The sequence below is a fragment of the Odocoileus virginianus genome, chromosome 16 (genome assembly GCF_023699985.2).
Source record: "Odocoileus virginianus isolate 20LAN1187 ecotype Illinois chromosome 16, Ovbor_1.2, whole genome shotgun sequence".
NCBI lineage: Eukaryota > Metazoa > Chordata > Mammalia > Artiodactyla > Cervidae > Odocoileus > Odocoileus virginianus.
The window spans coordinates 9,025,550-9,044,389 of NC_069689.1; the positions used below are offsets into that span (position 1 = coordinate 9,025,550).

At 61.9% G+C, this 18,840-nt stretch overlaps 1 protein-coding gene and 1 long non-coding RNA gene across 10 annotated transcripts; one reads left to right on the forward strand and one right to left on the reverse strand.

The window, feature by feature from the left end:
* Nucleotides 1–1,109: 1,109 nt before the first annotated feature.
* On the reverse strand, nucleotides 1,110–18,793 carry TNFAIP2 (TNF alpha induced protein 2). 8 transcript variants are annotated; one of them, XM_070477777.1, is made up of 14 exons: nucleotides 17,648–18,793; nucleotides 16,977–17,059; nucleotides 16,448–16,602; nucleotides 11,715–12,075; nucleotides 10,786–11,422; nucleotides 8,095–8,209; nucleotides 7,815–7,937; nucleotides 7,555–7,655; nucleotides 6,819–6,917; nucleotides 6,105–6,228; nucleotides 5,173–5,295; nucleotides 4,861–5,016; nucleotides 4,558–4,679; nucleotides 1,110–2,897 (listed from the first exon to the last, which is right to left on the reverse strand). In XM_070477777.1, the coding sequence occupies exons 4-14, from the start codon at nucleotides 12,058–12,060 to the stop codon at nucleotides 2,756–2,758; spliced, it is 2,088 nt and encodes a 695-aa protein (XP_070333878.1). In that variant the 5' UTR covers nucleotides 12,061–12,075; nucleotides 16,448–16,602; nucleotides 16,977–17,059; nucleotides 17,648–18,793; the 3' UTR covers nucleotides 1,110–2,755. The 8 variants fall into 8 exon arrangements, with proteins under 8 accessions (XP_070333878.1, XP_070333872.1, XP_070333874.1 ...); XM_070477771.1 differs by lacking the exons at nucleotides 16,448–16,602; nucleotides 16,977–17,059; nucleotides 17,648–18,793 and adding exons at nucleotides 13,448–13,533; nucleotides 13,874–14,092; nucleotides 14,874–14,946; XM_070477773.1 differs by lacking the exons at nucleotides 16,448–16,602; nucleotides 16,977–17,059; nucleotides 17,648–18,793 and adding exons at nucleotides 13,448–13,533; nucleotides 13,874–13,993; nucleotides 14,874–14,915.
* Nucleotides 15,219–18,203, forward strand: LOC139038677 (uncharacterized). Of its 2 annotated transcripts, none has more exons than XR_011491728.1 (2): nucleotides 15,219–15,829; nucleotides 16,990–18,203. It is a non-coding gene; the product is annotated as an uncharacterized lncRNA (long non-coding RNA). The 2 variants fall into 2 exon arrangements; XR_011491729.1 differs by having other exon boundaries at nucleotides 15,219–15,763.
* Nucleotides 18,794–18,840: the final 47 nt, after the last annotated feature.

Genomic DNA, 18,840 nt, shown 5'->3' on the forward strand with positions numbered 1-18,840 from the left:
TCGCCTCTGGGGCGAATCCTTCCCTATAAAGGAATTTTCCTTCTGTGACCGGGAAGCTGATACAGAGCCCTTGGTGGAGGGGCCCGGCTGGTAACCCCGCGGGACCTTAGCGTCTCCCTCCTGCATGGACCGCCAAGGCGCCCCCCACAGCGCCAGCATGGAGTCCACCTGGCCTGCTCCCCGACCCCAGGGCCCTGCCTCTGCCCACCTCTGTTCTCCTTGGACCCTGGCCCACCCTGCTGCAGGGAGGCTGGGGCGGGGGGAGGAAGTAGTGCGTCTCAGCACCCTCTGCATTTTTGGGCCCCAATCCATTCTTTGGTCCCTGAATATCTGCCTGGATCAGAAACTTTCCATCTGGTCCTCAGCTTCCTTGAGCTCCCCCTTCCCTGCTGCCCCCTCCTCCCGTGCTCTGCAGGGGGAACTCGGTGGGAACTCGGTGGAAACCCACCGGCTAACCCCCTACCCCGAGGCTCCAACCTGCCCAGGGCCCCACTCGGGACCACACTCAGAGCCCAGCCTGGGGCATTCTGTCCCTCCCCCTCCCCTGGGTTCTCCTCACGATTAGTGGGTCCATCCCACCCACATCTCATTCGAAAGGGCCTTCCCTCCGGCTCCAGCCACTGAGGTCCAGGCCTTTCCAGCTGGACCCCAGACTCCGCCCACCCTCGGCTTAGTCATCCCTCCCCTGCCCCCCCACCCGCCTCCAGCTCTGTGGAATGAGTTCACCAAGGTTCCCCTTTGCCTCCCAGGGACTCTGCCCTTCTCCAAATCCAAGGCCAGGATGGTGGTGTGGAGGAGTGCTGGGGCCAGCTGTGATCACAGCTGGGCCCTTCAAGGTCAGTTCCAGGAATACGAGAGCCAGTTCCCACTGGGCCCGATGGACGGAGCCGAAATGTCGTCTGGAGGCCCTGCTGTCCCCCTCCTCTGTAAAGGACTGTGCGGGAGGTCAGACAGGTTCATGATCACCACCCAGGTGAGGAAACTGCCCACAGCAGACCCTCCCAAAGGTCACGCTCACAGGTGAGAGGTGGGCAGGAGGCGCCGGGGACAGACTCTGCCAGACCCCAAGAGGCTGAGAAAGCCTCTCCCAAGAGAAATCACTCCACAGCCACTTTTGAAATCAGCTTTATATTAAGCTATAAAAACCAAGAGTTTGTTCTTAAAAAAAATACAAAAGCATACTATCAAAAAATAATAATAACACCAAACATGCAAACTTCTACAAATGTACAAAGGCCTTCGTGCACCATTTACATGGGCCAATTTCTGGCCACAGTACCTGGGAAAGAGGGCTACAAGTCCAACAGAGCCAGCTGCAAACCGGGTCACAGAGGGGCGTTCCCACAGGCACAGGCGGGGCGGGGTCACACCTGAGTCTCAGCTGCCCCAGGCAGAGGAGGGTGACTGAACCTGTGCTTTCCTGGGTAGGATGAGGCACCCCGCAGGGCGGGGGATGGGTGAAGGCTGTGGCGGGCAAAATAATGTCCATCCCATAAAGATGCCCACATCCTAAGCCCTGGGCCTGTGACCACGTTCGTTTCCACAGCAGAGGAATTAAGGTTGTCAAGCGGAATTAATAATCAGCTGACCTGAGCATCAGAAGAGGATCCTGGACTGCCTGGGTAGGTCAAAGGTCATTGTCTGGTGGGTTAAAGGTCACCACCAGGGACCTTAAACCGGAAGAGGGAGGTAGGAGGGGAGTGCTGAGACACGAAAAGGATTTGACTGGCTGTTGCTGGTTTTGGAAATGGAAGCGGGCCACGAGCCAAGAAATATGGGAGGCTGGCCTCTAAAAACTGGAAAAGGCAAGGAACTTCCCCGCCAGAGATCCAGAGGAACCCGCCCAGCTCAGCCCACCAGACCTACGTCAGACTGCTGACCTCCAGAACTGAAAGGCAAGTTTGCATTTTAGGCTCCCAGGCTGTGGAAGTTTGTTAGAGCGGCAACAGGGAACTCACCCAGAGGCCAAGGGGTCAGAGGTCAAGATGGCCCTGCCCCGACCTCAGCCTGACTTCCAGGGGAGGACCCACAGAGGCGTCCCCGGGCCTGCCCCTTGTTGGGGGGGGGCAGAGCTTGGGAAAACCCAGCAGGTCCTGGCCCTCCCGGGCCCATCCTCAGGGGACACCCGAGGGGAATCAGAGAGGGGGTCAGGGGCTCGGACGCTGGCTTTGCCCCCGCATGCCTTGTCATCTCACAGGCCCTTTTCCTGTCCCCCCACCCCTTCCCAGACAAGAGTTCATCTTTCCCTTTTTCCTCCTCCAGTTCTTCCTTCTGTTTCACCCACAGGCTGAGCCTGGCTCGACGTATCCCTGAACCAGAGGAGGCAGGAGGGGTGAGGCTCGGGCCCCTGTCAGGAGCTGGGGAGGCCAGAGACCCAGCCTGAGGAGGGCGGTCCTCGGGCAGGCGTGGCAGGAGCCCGCAGACAGGCGGTGATCCCAGAGCTGGGTCCCTGAGCCACACACCCTCCTGACCCCTCCTTCAGGCCGTGCAAGCTCCACTGTGATCCACAGAGTTCCCCCCACGGCTCCTGTCCCGACAGGAGGGGTCAACACGCCACGGCTTGTCCAGTTCCAGCGGCCCAGGGGCCCACACCGCGGCCAGGCCTGGGCGGCAGCAGCAGCAGCAGCAGCAGAAGGCAGGACCCCCGGGAGGGGCCGCGTGGGGCTGTGACGCTGGTGCTGGTCTGACGGCCCCCAAATGGAGTGGTGTCCCATGCTCGCCAGGCGCTCCTGAGGAGGGCAGGCTGCAGGAAAAGCTAACCAACCTTTATAAGTGAAAATAGGGCCTTGGAGGGCTCGTGCGCCCCCGTGTTGATGTCCAGAATGCTCCGGATGCTCTTGGCGTCACTGCTGGACAGGTTCCCCTTGATGGCCAGGATGGCACTCAGGTGGCCCTTGCTGGCAAAGAGAGGGTCCCGTCATTCCGGCCCGCGCGCCAACACCCCTGCTCACACCCCTTCCCAGCTCCCCAGACTCCTGGCCGGAGCCACAGGGCCCAGCAGCCAACACCCCTGCCCACGAGGGTGCCCCGCTCTGCTTAAACCACTGTGCTCGGGCGGCACCGGCCGCAGTGTGACTCCAAAGGGTGCCAAGGTCTGGCCTTCGCACTGGCTGTTCTTCCTGGAACGCTCGTCCCCATGCCCTTGAGGTAACCAGCTCCTTCTCACCCTTTTAGCACTTAGCTAACATGTCACCTCCCCATCAAGAAGCCGCCTGCCAGTGCAGGAGACACAGGTGTGACCACTGATCTGGGAAGATCCCAAATACCACCAAGCAACTAAGCCCGTGGGCCACAGCTATTGAGCCTGTGCTCAAGGGCCCGGGAGCCACAATTACTGAAGCCCTCAAGCCCTGAAGGCCGCGCTCTGCAATAAGAGAAGTTACTACCATGAGAAGCCCGCACTCTGCAACTCGAGAGCAGCCTCCACTTGGTGCAACTAGAGGAAAGCCCACGCAGCCACAAAGACCCAGCAGAGAAAAAAGTAAAAAATAAAATTAAAAAAAAAGTCACCTCCCCAGAGAGGATTTTCCAGCTCTAAAGTCAGCACCTCCCGCCATTCACAACCTTGGTTAAACAATCTTTAAAACTTGCAGATAGTACTCCTTTGCCGGATGACCTCATCACTGCTAACCCTCATCTGACTGTCTGTCTGTCAGGAGGCCTGGTCTGTCTTGTACCTCCTTGCATCCTGGGGCCTAAAACAGAGCCCGGTACCTAGTAGGAGACCATCTGATAACTGTTGGTGGGATGGGTGGATACAAGGATCCATGAATGGATAGATGGATAGGTGGGCAGGTGGATGACTAGACGGGTAGATGGATGGATAGATCGAAGGACGGACAGATGGGTAGATAAGTGGGTGATCAGATGGATGGATAGCTAGGTGCGCATCCAGAAGGTTAAGTAGGTGCCTGTATGAGTGGGCAGATGGAAGGGTGAGTGTGTAAGTGGGTGGGTGGCTGAATACGTGGCGTAGACCAGCCAGCGGCTGGACCAGGCTATGCTGGGACAGGCCGACCACACCAGAGGACTCAACCCACTGAGAAAACTGCCCTGGCTCACCAGATCACCCTGGCAGTCAGGGGCTGAGCTTCCACTCTAGAACAGAGGCCACAGGAACCAGGGCACAGGTCAAGCCTCTGAGGACCCCTAGCCTGACCAGTGAGCCCCAGCTTCACTACGGACGTGCCATGGCCTCCAGCAGGTCCCTGGTGTCTCTGGTTTCAGATCCCCCTCTGAAGGAAAGGCTCAGAGCATGCAGTGTGGATCCGGACTGCCTGGCTTTGTCTCGACTCTACCACTGACCAGCCGCGTTAGCCTGGCCACATTCCTCACACTCCCCAGGTCTCATCTGGACAACAGGGATGAAGAGTGTCAGCCCCACCAGGTGGCAGCAAGGACTGAGTGAACAGCCGCTGTAAGGATCTGGGCACAGTGGCCAGTAATCTGCGCTCTGCCCACCCTGCAGGGACTCACCCTGCCCCCCCCAGGCTCCGACTGCAGCGGGGCCCATGGCCCTGCTGCCTTCCCTGGGTGCTCGGAGGCCCCGGTTCTCACCTGAAGTCGGGGTACCAGGTGGCATAGGTGGCCACCTCAATCTTGATGGCACTGGGGTCTTGCAGGCGAATGATCTCGGCGAGTGTGGGGAGCGCGTGGTGCAGCCAGGTGGCCGGGGAGCCCTGCAGGCACAGGCTTCGTTGAGAGAGGCTGGCCCTGCCCGGAAGCGCGCCCAGGAACCCAGAGAGTCTCAGGTCGGGCCTGATCAGGTTTGGAGAGGCCCAGAGGGGCTGTCCAAGCCCGTGAAGAGCTTGGAGCAGGAGGGCAGCCCACCGCCGTGGGAGGTGGGGGGGGGTTGCTTACGTTCTGGGTGCAGAACTGCTGGATGAGCTGGGCGTTGGCCTGGACATGCCCCGCCAGCTGCTGCTGCTGCTCTGCCGTCTTGAGGACCAGGCGCCGCTTGCAGAGGCGGGCGATGTACTCCTTCACCAGGTGCAGGTGGACGGCCTCCAGCAGCTCCTGGGTGGGCGAGCGGGCAGGGCCATGGGAACCCAGCACCTCCCTGGAGGCCAGGGTCCAGGGAGGGGAGGATGCCAGAACAGAAGGGCGCATTGGGGTGTGCGCACACACACATCTGCCCGCGCGTCCCCCACCGGCAGCCCAGCACCCCCTCACCTCCCGGAAGCAGTCCTGCAGCTCCGAGAACTCGGGCATCCTCTCGGCCACGACGGAGATGATTTCCTCCAGGGTCTGCTGGGGGGTGGCCCAGCGGGTCTGCGTGAACCTCTTGAAGAGAGGCTGGGAAAGCAGAGAGGCAGGCTGTGTGGCCACGCCCGGCAGAGGAAGGGCCAGCCCAGTAGACACGCACGCACAGACACACATGGGGCCGGGACAGGGGTCGGGACAGCGGTCGGGTTATGTTAAGGACTCCTCTGGCGCTCCAGCAGGAAGTGGAGGCCAGGTCTGCGTCCCCTTCTCCAAGGCCTTCTCCACCGCCTCCCTCCTTAAATAAATAAATTCCTGCATAAACAAAGCCGTGTGCTTGGCTGGGCGTATGATGATGATGACCCTGCCGAGTCATCCAGGGTCACCGCCTGGCCACCCGCAGCCGCGGGGCACTGGGGACAAGGCAGGCTCCCACGGTGGGGGGCAGGCAGGGAGTGCCCCCCTTCCTCCCCTAGGACCCCCGTCTCCTCCTGCGGTACAGGCACTAAGGGCTTCTGGGGATGCCCTGGCCCCCGCAGATGTGGCGGGAGACGCCAGAGGCTCTGAGCGTCCCGGCTGGGAAGCAGGGTGTGGGCAGGAGGGTCTGGGGGCGTCAGGGGAAACATACAGGCAAACTTGAGGACTAGGTGGAGTCCAAACCGGGGATGGGCGCTGAAGCTTCTCTTCCGTACCCCAGTGCCCTAAGCGGCCCTCTGAGGCCAAGCCCCATGCTGAAGCGAGGGTGACATCAAGGGCGGGCCATGGCCCCATCACGGGGGCCACCAGCCTCCCTGCAGCTGCCCCGTGCCACGCCTTCCTCGTGCCAGCTCTTCGTTTCTGCCGCCACCCCCCAGGCCCTTCCCCAGCCCCTCCAGCACTAGTGTAGCAGGAGGCTCCACTACCTTCAGGCCCCCAAACAGGCTCTGCAGCAGGGTATCAAAGCCGCGGCTCTTGAGCTCGTTCAGGGGGCTCAGCAGGGAGCTCCGGAGGTCTGGTGGCGTCTGCCACTTCTGCTCCACGGACGTCCTGGAAAGCACAGGAGTTAGGGAGGTCACGCCAGCCCCGCCCAGCCTGCAGCCCTGAAGCCAGAGAGCCAGAGAGCCCCAGGCGAAGCTCCCTAAACCATCGCTCTAGAACCTTCCCTGGCTCCCCAGTCCCGGTGGGAGCAAGACCAAGGCACTCCATCCAGGCTCCCTAGGCAGGACCCAGCCTTCCCACCTAACACACACCTAACACCACACCCGGTTCTAACCAGGGACAAATGGCTCAGCCTCTCCATAGCTCAGGGTGCCCACGGGCCCAACGGACACAGTCACTGTATCTACTTAACAGGGTTGCTAACAGGATAAATGAAATCTTTTGCGTGAGCGCCTGACCCACCAGCACTAGATACATGTTTGCTGTTGCCGCTGTAAGCCCTGGGCATTTCCTTTCTACCCTGCTCATTTTAATTCAACATCTCTGCTTAAGCTGCTCCTCCTCCCTCCTCCATCCCAGGCACCTCCCCCCGCCCCTCTGCACCCCCTTTCCCCCCCACCCCCCACTGGCTTCCCAGCCCCCCACAACAACACAGGCAGGCAGCTGCAGTGATTCCCCCCGCTGCCCAGCGCCCTTACCGGAAAGACAGGCAGTTGTTGATGTTAGCGATGACATTGGCCCTGTAATTTCGCAGCTGTCTGCATCTCTCCAGAAATTCATCAAAGGCGCGCTGATAGCTGGTGAAAGAGAAAGGGCACCCGTAGCTGCAGCATAAACACTGGGACAATAGCAGCCTCCGGCAGCCTGCCCGACCGACCAGCCGGCGTCACACATGGGCTCCGCACGGCACAGGGCGGATGCAGGAGGCATCCCGTAACTGGCTTCACACGCTCAGCCCACCAGGGCCAGGGCCCCTGCAGAGGTCCTGGAGAGAACACCTGCCTGGCTCTGCAGTGCCCACACCTTCCCCCAAGCCCCTCCAGAGCTGCAGGCAGAGGTGGGGAGGCGGGCAGCCAAGAGAACTCTGGGGCGCAGACCAGGGGCATCACCTGAAGGGGAGGCCAGGGCCTCAGTCCCTCCGGGGGCATCTTTGCAGTTGGAGGCTGCTCTTCCGGGGGCTTTGCTGAGCAGTGGGGGGTGGGGGCGGGGAAGGGTGGTCAGATGACCTGAGGCTCTCAGCGCCCAAGTGGATGGTGCAGGGGGACAAGGACTCCTGCTCATAACAACAGACATCCTAGGGGCCGGGAGGGGGCGCTGGTCTAGCTAAGATCCCCCCACTGGGGTCCAAGAGAGGGGCTGGGGCTCTGAGAGAGGGGGCGGCAGGGACCCCCCCAGCCGCCAGCCCCACTCCGGGCATGCATGCCCATCACTCACCTCCTGAGGAACGTGGCCAGCTCAACCAACAGCAAGGGCTTTATCTGTGTGCCCAGGTCCAGGGTGATGCTCTCGGCCTTGGCATGGCCCTGGGAGATGATCTGCAGGGGTGGGGGGTGAAAATGAGCAGAAGCCCCCCTGGTCTAGGGCTAGGTCAGGGGCAGGGGTGGGTAAGACATGGAGCAAGGGGGTCTGGGCTCAGCGGTGGGTGTATCTGACCACAGGGACGAGGCTGGTGTGGGTGGGTCAGCGGGCGCTACCTGGATGATGTCGATGGCCAGCTCACTGTGGCAGCGGGCGTCCAGCCTCTGCGGGGCCACATCCTGGGTCCAGCGGTTCGACTCCAGCTCCAGAGCTCGGGCCGTCAGCTCCCTCACGCTGGCCTTGGGGGGTGGTGGGCCCGCTCAGGGTAGTGCGAAGCCCACGTGGGCGTCCCTGCCAGGCTCCCTGCCTGCATCCTGTCTGCCCAAGACTCCCTGCTCCCACCTGCTTCCTTCCTGCCCCCACCTCGGCCCCGCCCGGCACTGGCCCTGGACTCACCACCTCGTTGGAGAGGAACGCGGCCTCCAGCAGCCGGATCTGCGTCGGGGGCAGGAGGGTCCCGAGTCTGACTCCCTGCAGCTCGGGAGCCAGCTTGGGGCTGTTGAGGATGTCGCTGCAGGCAGAGGGGCTGGCGTGAGGAAAACCAGCGCCGTCCCCCCGCCCCGGCCAGAGCCCTGCACACAGCTTGGTCACCTTCCCTCCAGCGCCTCCCACCCCTGTCTCTCCATCTCAGTTCGATCCAGGCAATCCAGGTGATCCAGGGATCACCCTGCCTCTGCTCACTCTCTCACCCATGTCCACTCTTACTCCAAGTTATGCTCCCAAAACCCATCAGCCTCAAGCCACCCCGCCAGAGGCACCCCACGGCCCAGCCCCCATCTCCCGCCTGGCACACCGCAGGACTCTTCTCCCTGGCTCCCTGTCTTGCCTCCACAGTCCCTCTCCTCCCCCGGCGGCGGCGGGCAGAACCACATTTCCGGTCTGATCTCCCTGCTCCAAGGGCTCCCCCTCCATTCTCACCCTCTGTCTCCTTCCCACCATCCCCCACTGCACTCCCACCCTGGATCCGACCAGCCCTGCCCCACCTTCCCCCAGACTGGCTGCTGCCCCCAGAGGAGGGCCAGTCCCAGCAGGAAGGGCTATCTGCCCCTCCCTGACCTCACCCTGGACAGAGGCATATCCACCCATCCTTGTGGCACTTCTGTTGGGTCCCAGAGCCCCTTGGGGAATGTCCAGCCCTGGCACTTCCTCAGGGCCTTCGTCTGCCCGGAGGCTCAAGAATAGCCCTTTCTGCCGCCTGCCACCCCCCCCCCCCCCAGCCTGGATGCGCTGTGTCCCTCTGCTCCCCAGACTTCTGGCCACATGGGCCTCCACGGAGCCACCCTGGTCTCCCCGTCTCAGGGCTCAGCCTCCCACTGCACTGACGCAGGGGCGCCCCCAGGTTAAAGCCCCCGAGGTCACAGACAGGAAGGTGGAGGGGCAGAGGGGACAGGCCTGGCACTTCCCGGTGAGTCAGGAGCAACAAAAAGGAACCGGCTCGGCTGGCGGGACTCGCCGGCATCCCCTGCCCTGTGCCAGCCTCCCTGCCCCCCCTGACTCCTCACCCACCACTCCCGCTGGTCCTTCCTCGGGCCCCTGCTGGAGGCTGACCCACCAGCACCAACTGAGACCCCTGACGTCCCTGAGAGCCTCAGACATCGCTCACATGGTCTACACCTCCAGGCTTCCTGCAGGCTTTGTGCTACAGGCCGGGGCCAGCCCCTACCAGAACCCCTGAGCAGATCCACACTGCAGTTTAAGCCTCTCCCCACCCAGCTTGTACGAATGACTGACATGCTTGTTGAAGTAAAATAAGGGAAAAAAGAAAAAAGGTGTAGCTGTTTTTTTTTCCCTTGAGTTCTTTACCTGTTCCTGATCTGCAGTCTGTAACTAAGTTTCTTTATCAAAAGATGAAACCTGATTTGAGAATTACATGCTGCACTTACAGCCCCCTCAAAACATTCTGTATCTGGGGCTCAACTTCACAGCACCCTCTCTGCAAACCACCCCTTAGAGTTTTTCTCTCCTTTTGCATTACAGAAAGAAAGCCTCAGTACAGTCCACAAAAGACAACGGACCCAACAACCAGGCCACCAGACTGCCAGACCCAAATTACCAGGCTCCCAACGTCAGCCTGATGACTGCTTTTGAAACAGTGCGAGGAGAAGCGCCCAAGATCCTAACGCCTCTGTTCATTTCCAACCCGACTGTGAGCCCCCAGCTATATAATCCCCTAGGTTCCTCATGGAAGCAGGGACACAGTTCTGGAGACAGGAGCCTGCTATGTTCTTGCCTCTGTCTCCGGATTTTCTTAGCCAGCTTCTCTGGGCAGAGAAAGCCAAGATACTGGCAGCAACATGCTCAGGGATGCATGAGATCTGGGTGTATCAGGGGATGCCCGGATCTGAATCCAGTTGGTACCGGGGATTCTCCACGGCAGCACCAGGTGCCTCCCAAACTGAGAGCTCCAGGCCTTGGTGGCCAGAACTCAGCTCTGCCATGGGCTCACTGGGCAAGACCCTGCACAACGGGGTTGTGTCCCCAACAGGCCCAGTGCCCCTGTCCTGCCTAGGATTGCTCCCTCGGGCTGCTGGGCACTGAACACTGAGCGCTCCACACGACCCCCAGAAGGCCTCCCGGCCCAGCCTTGGGCACTGCAGGGCGGCTCCCTCTGTCGGGAACACCACCCCACCTGTACTCGCTCCCCCCTTGCCTGACTCCCTTACTTCTGTTAGACTGTCAGCGGCCCCAGAGCAGGGACACTGCCTCCTGCGACAGGTAGAATCCTGCACCTCCTCCTCCAAGCTGGCTTCCTGGGCTGATCCAGGCGGGGTCAGGGGGCCTGCTCAAGGCCACAGCCCTTCCTGACTCTGGATCATGGGAGGCTTCACACCCTAACCCAGACTGGAAACTCAGGAATCAAAGATGAGGCCCTTGCCCCCGTTCTCTGTGCCTCAGTTTCCCCAGCTGTGGGATGCGACTGAGGCCGGAGAGACTAAGGATTCCCAGGGCAAAGCAGGCCCAGTGGACGCCCTGCCCCCTTGATTCCAGGCCTGCCTGGGCCATTCTCCCAGCGGACTCCCTGCACTTGCTGACACCCAGGCCCTGCCCTCCTGGGGGCCGCTCCCGGCACCCCGCGCCCGTGCTCACTTGGGGTAGAGGTTTTGCACCCAGACCAGCAGCATGTAGGTGTCGCGCGGGCACAGCTCGAACTGCGTCAGGGCCGCCAGCTGGGCCGCGAAGTGCGCATGGTAGCTCTCGGCGTAGGCGGCCACCACGTGGAAGTCGGCGGGGAAGAGCGGCTTGAGGCGCTCCACCACGGCCTCCAGGTCCTCCTTCATGGTGCGGCCCATGTGCAGGAAAGCGCGCTCGGCCTCCGTGCGGCCCTCGGCGTCTGCGGCCGGCCGGCCGCCCAAGCGCTCCGCGGCCGCCTGCGCCACGCCGTCCCGCCACAGCTGCAGCCAGCCCCGGGGCCGCGTGGCCGCCAGCCCCGGGCACCCCGGGGGCCCCGCCGCCGCCGCCTCGCGGTCCTGGCGCTCCTGCTCGGCTAGCACGGCCAGCGCCTGGCGCAGCCGCTCGGGCGCCGCCTCCAGCGGCCGGCGCAGCGGCCCGAGCACCTGGTCGCGCAGGAGCGCGTACAGCGCCTCCACCTTGCTCTGGCGCCGCACCAGCTCCTCCTCGCTCGCGCGGCCCGCCGCCGCGGCCTCCTGCAGCTCCAGCTCCAGCGCCAGCAGCGGCCCCGCTGCCTCCAGCCGCCCGCGCTCCAGGTCGACCTTGAGCTCCTCCACTGAGGCCAGAACGCGGCGTTAGCGCGGCCCGGGGCTCTGAGACCCACCCGGCCACCGCCCCGGTCACCTCCCGTGGGCCGAGACCCCCCAAAAGATGCGGGGTGTCCCAGCCCGGGTGGGGGACACCAGGCTCAGATCCTGAGATCAGGGGGCAGCAGGCAAAAGCAGGGAGGGGAGGCCCCTCGACGCCCACGTACCTGCCCCCTCTGTCCTGGCTGAGCGGGGCATGCACTCCAATGAGCCCTGGTCCTGCCCAGACCCTGCCCACCTAGGGAGGGGGCTCCCGCATACCTGTGGGCAGCTGGCCAGGCGGCCGCGGACTGCACTCAGACTCGCCCTCAGTCTCTGCTGAGCTGGACTGACCCTTCTTCTTCCTCCCTTTGGTGAAGACGCTGAACATGGTGGCCAGGCCTTTCGACTTCTTCTTCTTCTTGCCGGCCTCTTCTTCGTCCCTGTCCAGGGCCACCTCGGCCTCCAGAGGTGGCACCAGGTCCTCGGAGGAGGCCTCCGACATGGAGGCCTCGGACTCTGCCTCTGAGGTAGAGGGCAACTTCTGGGGGCTTCTGGGGAAGTCAGGGGCCCCGGACACAGGCTGCTGGCCTGGGAGTCCTTGGAAGAAGGTCAGCATCTTCAGCATCACCCCAACTCAGGCCTGTGGGTTGACAAGTGGAGGGAATGAGAGGGTCAGTGGTCGCGGGGGGACTGGCCCCTGGCTCCCCAGCCCAAGCACACAGCCAGGTTGATCTGTTTTCACCGGTATGACTGCCAGGGCTCTGGCTGTCTCCTGGTCCAGATGGGACCAACAACTCAACTTTCCTCCTGGACGCCAGTTCCGCAGCACCCGCAGGCCCTCCCAGAATCTCCAGACAGAAGGGGACTTCGTTTTGGCAAATCCTTCCTTGTCAGCCCATCCTCTGGGCAGGGAGGGGGACCACAGGCTTGCTGGGGACCCTGGGGGAGGGAGCAGGGCTCGGGCTGCTCACCCATGGCACAGAGCGAGAACCGAGGCCCAGAACAGTCACGGGCACTAGGAGACCGGGCAGAGGCAGCAATCCGGCCCCAGCCCCATCCTCCGTCCTGCTCTGTTCTGCTCTTGACTCGTGTGGCTTGGGGTCCCAGAGGAACGCGATGAGCAGAAACAGGGCTGCTCCTGCTGGGACCGCGAGGCAGGCAGGGCCAGACCCCAGTTATGACCGTGGGGCTCAGGTCTACAGAAACCACAGCGCCCCCTCACGCCCGTTCCCAGGTCGGGAGGACAAGGGGGCCCCACGAAGCGCAGGCCTGCCTGAGGTCACACAGCAGCTCAGACGGGAAACTCAAGCTTCCCAGCTCCACCGCACCCTGCCCGCTCCCCAAGTGGGGTGACGTCACCACCACAGAAGTTTCCATTTCCTGGGCCCTTCCTGAGTGCCCATCCCATCACTTCCGCACTGCCTTCCAGGAGGGGTATTATTTTCTTCATCTCACATAACTAGCTCAGAGAGGCTTAAAATGCCCCCATGGTCAACAGCTTGGAACTCAGCTCACCAGGCTCTGGGCACCCCCACCATCCAGAGAGGTAGCACCCTCCCCAGCGCCTTGACCATGGGGGAAGCCAGGCCAGGACCGGTGGAGGGGAACGCGGCTGACCCGAAAGGAGGGAGCAGGGCAGGGCTGGGAAAGGGGAGCAGAGGGGGACGGGCCTCCTTGGTAACTGGGGTGACCCATAACCACAGTGCCTGCCCCACTACCCAAGAGTAAATACACCAAGTCGTGACTCATACACCACGACTTCAACTCGCCCCTGCAGCAGCCCTGCAAGGCAGACAGGGTGATCCACCTCTCCAAAAAGGGAAACTGAGGCGGCAGGAGGTGGGGGGGGTGAGGTGGGATGAGGCCTGTCAAACTTTCCACATCCCCTGCTACCTTCCCACCAGCCCAGCCACCTTCGCCCATCCTCCCAGGAACTCCTCCCAAAGCCCCGAGCTTGACCAGAGCCACTCAGTGGCCATGAAGCCAGGCTTTCTCCCCTCCCACAGCCTCACCAGATGCTGGGGGCAGAGTCCTACACCGCTGGGTCTCAGCTGCCTCCTGGTGCCATCTGGACTGCGAGTTCCCCTCCAGAACCAAGCTGAGGGTCCTCCGGGGAGCCCCAAAGCGAGGGTCCCCAGGTGCGAGGTCACTGGGCACTTCTGCCCTGCCCATCCCTTCCCCCAGCATCCCTCCCAATCCATCTCGCTTTCATGCCAAGCACCCACAGGAGCTGGTCTGGCTGGTTGGCAAGAGCTGCTCAACCTCACCCTGGGCCCAGGCCCCACCTTTCCGCCCCCACCCCCCTACCCCCCACCCCCGCTGCCGGGGGAGGGGGAGGGCCCTCCTGAGCAGCTGCGGACCCACCAGCCCCACTTCTGCCCTCACTGCCCCCGCCTCCTCCATCCCCACGCATACTAGGCTCCCCCCAGCCTTCAGACCTGGTTCCTGCAGGTCCCCGCACGGCATTGCCACCTCCTTGCCTCTGGGGCGTAAAATCTCCCACTCCAAGGTCCACAGCAGCCCCTTTGGCCCCTGCCCAGGCCTTCACTCTGAGGCAGCTGGTGCAGCAGAAAGACAGACCATTGTGGGCTTGGCTGTACCATCCGCTAGGGTGTAGACCGGACACCACCCTGCCTTCATAGACCTCAGTCTTCCATCTGTGCAGTGGGGAGGAGAGCCCACCTCACAGTGCTTCTGAAAGAAGGATGTGAGGGAAGCACACAGCCACATGCCGGCACCTGGCCAGGCCTCAGGAAGGGTCTGAGTCTTGGGTCTCAGTGTCTGTCAGGCTAACCCTGGTGCCTGCACACAGCATAAGACGGCAGGAGAGACATTCCTTTAAGCCAAAGCTGGTGGCTGGGCACACTCGGACAGGAAGGGGCATGCTCCGAGTCAGACTGTGTGGCCACAGCCTGGGGCACCTCCCTGGTCCTCCCAGCTCCCCCAGTTTCTATGCAGGCACACACACCCTCACTCTCCTCCCCCGGGTCAGGGCTGAGGTCCACGCCAGCCTCCCTGGTCCCTGCGCATGAGGGCATTCAGGCTCAGGCAGGTGAAGGGACTCGGCCTCAGTCACACAGCCAGCCACCCCCCACCCCTCCCTGGGCCGCCCCGGCCCCTCCTACTGCAAAGGAAGGGACACTAGGGCCCCTTCCCACAGCCCCCTCCTCCCGGCTTTCCCAGGGCAGAGCCCTCCGCGGGGAGCATCTAACCGGACCCTCTGCACCCTGACGCAGCAGCTCAGCCGTAGGGCTTCAGTTTCCCTAGAAGGGGGGCTGCGGAAGACCTGGGGTTCTCCGCGCGGGGTTCCCTCCATCGCGCCAGCCGCTCCCTAGCGGGATCCGGCCGGAGACTCGGGTCGCGTCGGGGCGGATGCGCAGCCGCGCGGAGAGTTTGGGGACGGACGCACCGGACGCACCGCGAGCGCAGGTCACTTACTGTGTCCGGGCCGAGCTGTCGCCGCAGAGCCGGGCGCCGCCTGAAATAGACGCAGGCTCCGCCCCCGTCGGGCCGGCCCGCCCCGGCCCGCCCCGCGCCGCCCCCGCCCCCGCGGAAAACCCGCGGGCTGAGGCCAAAGCCAGAGAGTGTGGCGGGGGTGGGGGGCTGCCCGGGTCCCCGCGTCCGGTGCCGCGCGCGCGCACCCCCTGAGCGAGGCGAGGCCTGCCAAGCTGGGGGGTCCAGGAAGGGCTCACTCCCTCCCACCAGCCTTGGCGGGGTGTAGGGGCAGGCTGTCATCAGGCCTGAGTGGGGCTCCAGACCCGCACCCCCCAGCGGACAGGATGGGTTCGGTGCTGACCCATTGTCCGACGACAGCTTCTGATTGGCTGACTGGAAGGGGCCGTGCACTCAGGACCACTTCCGCGCGTCACAGAGCCAGCACCTCGGGCAGCTCAGAGGACCCCCTAGGCAACCCAGCTCACCCCAACTGTGGGGAGTCCCCTTCCTCCCGCGGGGTGCTGGGGACTGTCCCACCTAACTGCGGCTTGACCGCTCGGAGGATCACCCCTTCCGGAGAGAGTGTTCACATCCTGGGGGTCACTGTGACCACACACACCCCTGGGGAGGCGGCCCCCAGGGAGGAGGCTCCCTAAGGGACCGGGTGCTGGTCAGCCTTTGACAGAGCACCGGCACTGGTGCCTGGCATACATTCTCATCGCCCAGCCTTCCTGAAAAAGGGGAAATGGCTCACAAAAGTGAGTGACTTGCCCGAGGTCACACAGGCAGTAAATGGGGGTCTGAATCCACACCCAGGCATGCAAGACTCCCACTGAAGCGCTTTCCCTTTGTGAGACCCAGGCTGGTTCCGGCCAGGCTCCTAAAGGCACCAGGTGGGGACCCCAACAGCTCAGGCTTGAGTCTCAGCCCAGCTTTGTCCTCACTCCGCGTGGCCTTGAGTAGGTTACATTGCTTTCTGGGCCTCAGTTTCCCATCTGAGGCCTACTTATCTGGGTCAGTCAAGGGGCCAGAGGAGAGCTGGGGAAGAGGACCTCTTCCCTGTTTTACATCCTAGAAATTCCTGCCCTCTGAAAAGGACCGCGCAGCTCAGGAATTTCCCGTCTGGGCACTGGCTTCCTTTTTGCTCTTTAACAGAGCTTCTGCTCCTCCCTCCCTTTTGTGTGCCCCCCCCCCCCCCCCTGTTCCCTGCTCCCCCTGGAAACTGGGCACAGTCTGGGAGGCACGGCCAAGTGGGCAAGGCAGGGGGGAGATGGGGGTGCCCCTTGGCACTGAGAACTTCCTCTTCCTCCTTGGGAAAGGCGGCCAGGGGCCAGTTTGGGGCTTGGACATTGATCCTGTCTCTGGGCGGGGTAGGAGGGGGGTGGGGCGGTTGTTGTGGGAAGAGGGGGCTTCAGGAGGCTGCAGTAAGACAGACTCCACCCCCTTCTCTCCTCGTGGCCTCAGGGGTGACATTTTTCAGATCTGAACCAACGGTCACAGTGCTCCCTCACTAGGAGGGTCATTCCAGCTACTCCCAGTGCATAGATGGGGAGACTAAAGGACCCCCCAAAGTTTACCCAGCCAGAGAGGATGATGAGGACATGATCCAAGGCGTCCTGGCCCAGTGCCTCCGTGGCTGTCTGCCGTGGCCTTGTTGTGCAATCCCCAGTCCTCCCTGCCAGCCTCCTCTTCTAACCCCAGATTGGGAAATCGCTGGAGAATCCGAAGTGCTCTGGGTCATGGAGGAGGGGACAGCGTCAGGCTCACAGACCCACCACCCCCTCAGAGCCCCAGACCCTGATGGGCAGGGGCAGGAAGAACACACCCGGGCAGGCTCGGCACCCCCTTACCCAGCTGCCATGATGCCCTCGCTCCCTCTCTGGGGCCTCACCCGAACTACAGGCTGCAACCGGGGCTTGGGAGAAGCTGCCTCACCCTCCTGTGGCTGCCCCAGTCACTTCCCCTTTCCCTGAGTTCAGGCATGAGGGTCAAGGGTCACATCTGTGAAGCCCCCAGCTCAAGGGCAACCCTCTAACAATAGGGCTGCACGGAGAGCCAAGGGGTGTGACTGTCAGTGGGGCTCAGTGGGGCAGGAGCTATTCTTACCCCCTCTTGACAGATGAGGAAACAGTCCTCAGGAGACCAGACACTTCCAGAAGGAGCCAAAGGCCAGCCAAGAATTCCACCCTCTGCAGGAAATGAGCATCAGATGCAAGTTGGGAGTGTCCCTGGTCAGCTGCTGTCCCACCACCCACCTCCCTGGGGGGGGGGGTGTTGGGTCTCGGGCTGCAGGCCTGTTACACCTGGCAGGAGGGCAGCAGGCAGGGGTGGACTGGCAGCAGACCCCCCAAGTCCAGCCCAGAGATCAAGTGCCCCCACACCTGGCCCAGAGCTGTGGTCAGCTCCTGGCATGCAACCCAGGACTTGGGAGGCCCCGGGCACATGCCTTCCCTCTGCTTGGAAATGACAGGTGACTTTTTTTTTAGTTGTTGTAAAATTCACGTAACCAAATGCTCCATTTGGACCATTTTAAGTCCACAGTGCGGGACACTAAGTTATATGTTGCTGTGTAACCATCACCACCATCCATCTCCAGGATTTTTTTCACCTTGCAAAACTGAAACTCCATGCTCATTAAACACGACCTCCCCTTTCTCAGCCTCCCAGCAGCCTGGCATCTGTCATTCTACTTCCCATCTCTATAAACTTGGCCACTCAAAGTAACTCATACAAGTGGAATTGAAGGGACAGTATCTGTCCTTTTGTGACTGGCTTACATAACTTCGCATAATATCCTCAAGGGTCATCCATGTTGCGGCATGTGTCAGGATGTCCTTCCTTTTAACGCTTGAATAGCGTTTCATTGTTTATCTTTTCATCTGCCCGAAGATGCCTGGATTGCTGCCACCTCTTAGCTGTTGTGAATAATGCTGCTGTGAGCCTGGGAACTCAACCAGCCCTCCCAGTCCCTGCTTTCGGTTCTTTTGAGTAGACAGCTGACTTTTGTCGACCTCCACAGGCGTCAGGCTCTCTCCTAAGTGCTTTGCACGCGTTAACTGGTTGCATTAGACAATCTGATGAAATGGGTGCTCCTTAATTATCGCCTTTCCACAGATGAAGAAATCAAGGCACAGATAGGTCCAGTCACGTGGCGGTCAGTGGTGGAGCTGGGAGCCCACACTAAGCATATTGTTGTGGTTCAGTCATTCAGTCGTGTCCGACGCTTTGTGACCCCACGGACTGCAGTACACCAGGCTTCCCTGTCCTTCACTATCTCCTGGAATTTGCTCCAACTCATGCCCATTGAGTCAATAATGCCATACAACCATCTGATCCTGTCACCCCCTTCTCCTGCCCTCCATCTTTCCCAGCATGTTGATCAGGGCTTCCCAGGTGGCTCAGTGGTAAAGAATGCAGGAGACACAGGAGACATGGGTTCGCTCCCTGAGTCAGGATAATCCTCTGGAGGAGGAAATGACAAGACACTCCAGGATTCTTGCCTGGAGAATCCCATGGACAGAGGAGCCTGGTGGGCTCCAGTCCATTGGGTTGCAAAGAGTCAGATAGGACTGAGTATGCAGACACACAATGTGGATCAACTGAAATACAGCTTGATGCGTTTAAGTCAGATGCAAGGAAGGACAGTCTGCAGGGCTAGGAAGCTTAGATGCAGAAATGGAAGGCTTTTTTTTTTTACTGCCCTCTACTGCATTTTCATCTTTGAAAAAAAGAAGTATTTCCCAATCTGCGCAGCCAGCAGGAGGGGCTGACGCGGGCCAGGGAATATAACGCGGGTGGTGTGTGATGAACCGCACTCCCTCGATTCCCCCTCACGGAGCTCCCAGGGCGAGGGGAAGTGGACGGCAGAAGGGGGCGCATCCTGCCACAGGGCTCAGCAGGCGCAAAAAAAACCCGGTGCGTGCGGGATGGGACTGGAACACCGGGGCTGTGGGTCGCTGGGTCTGGCCGC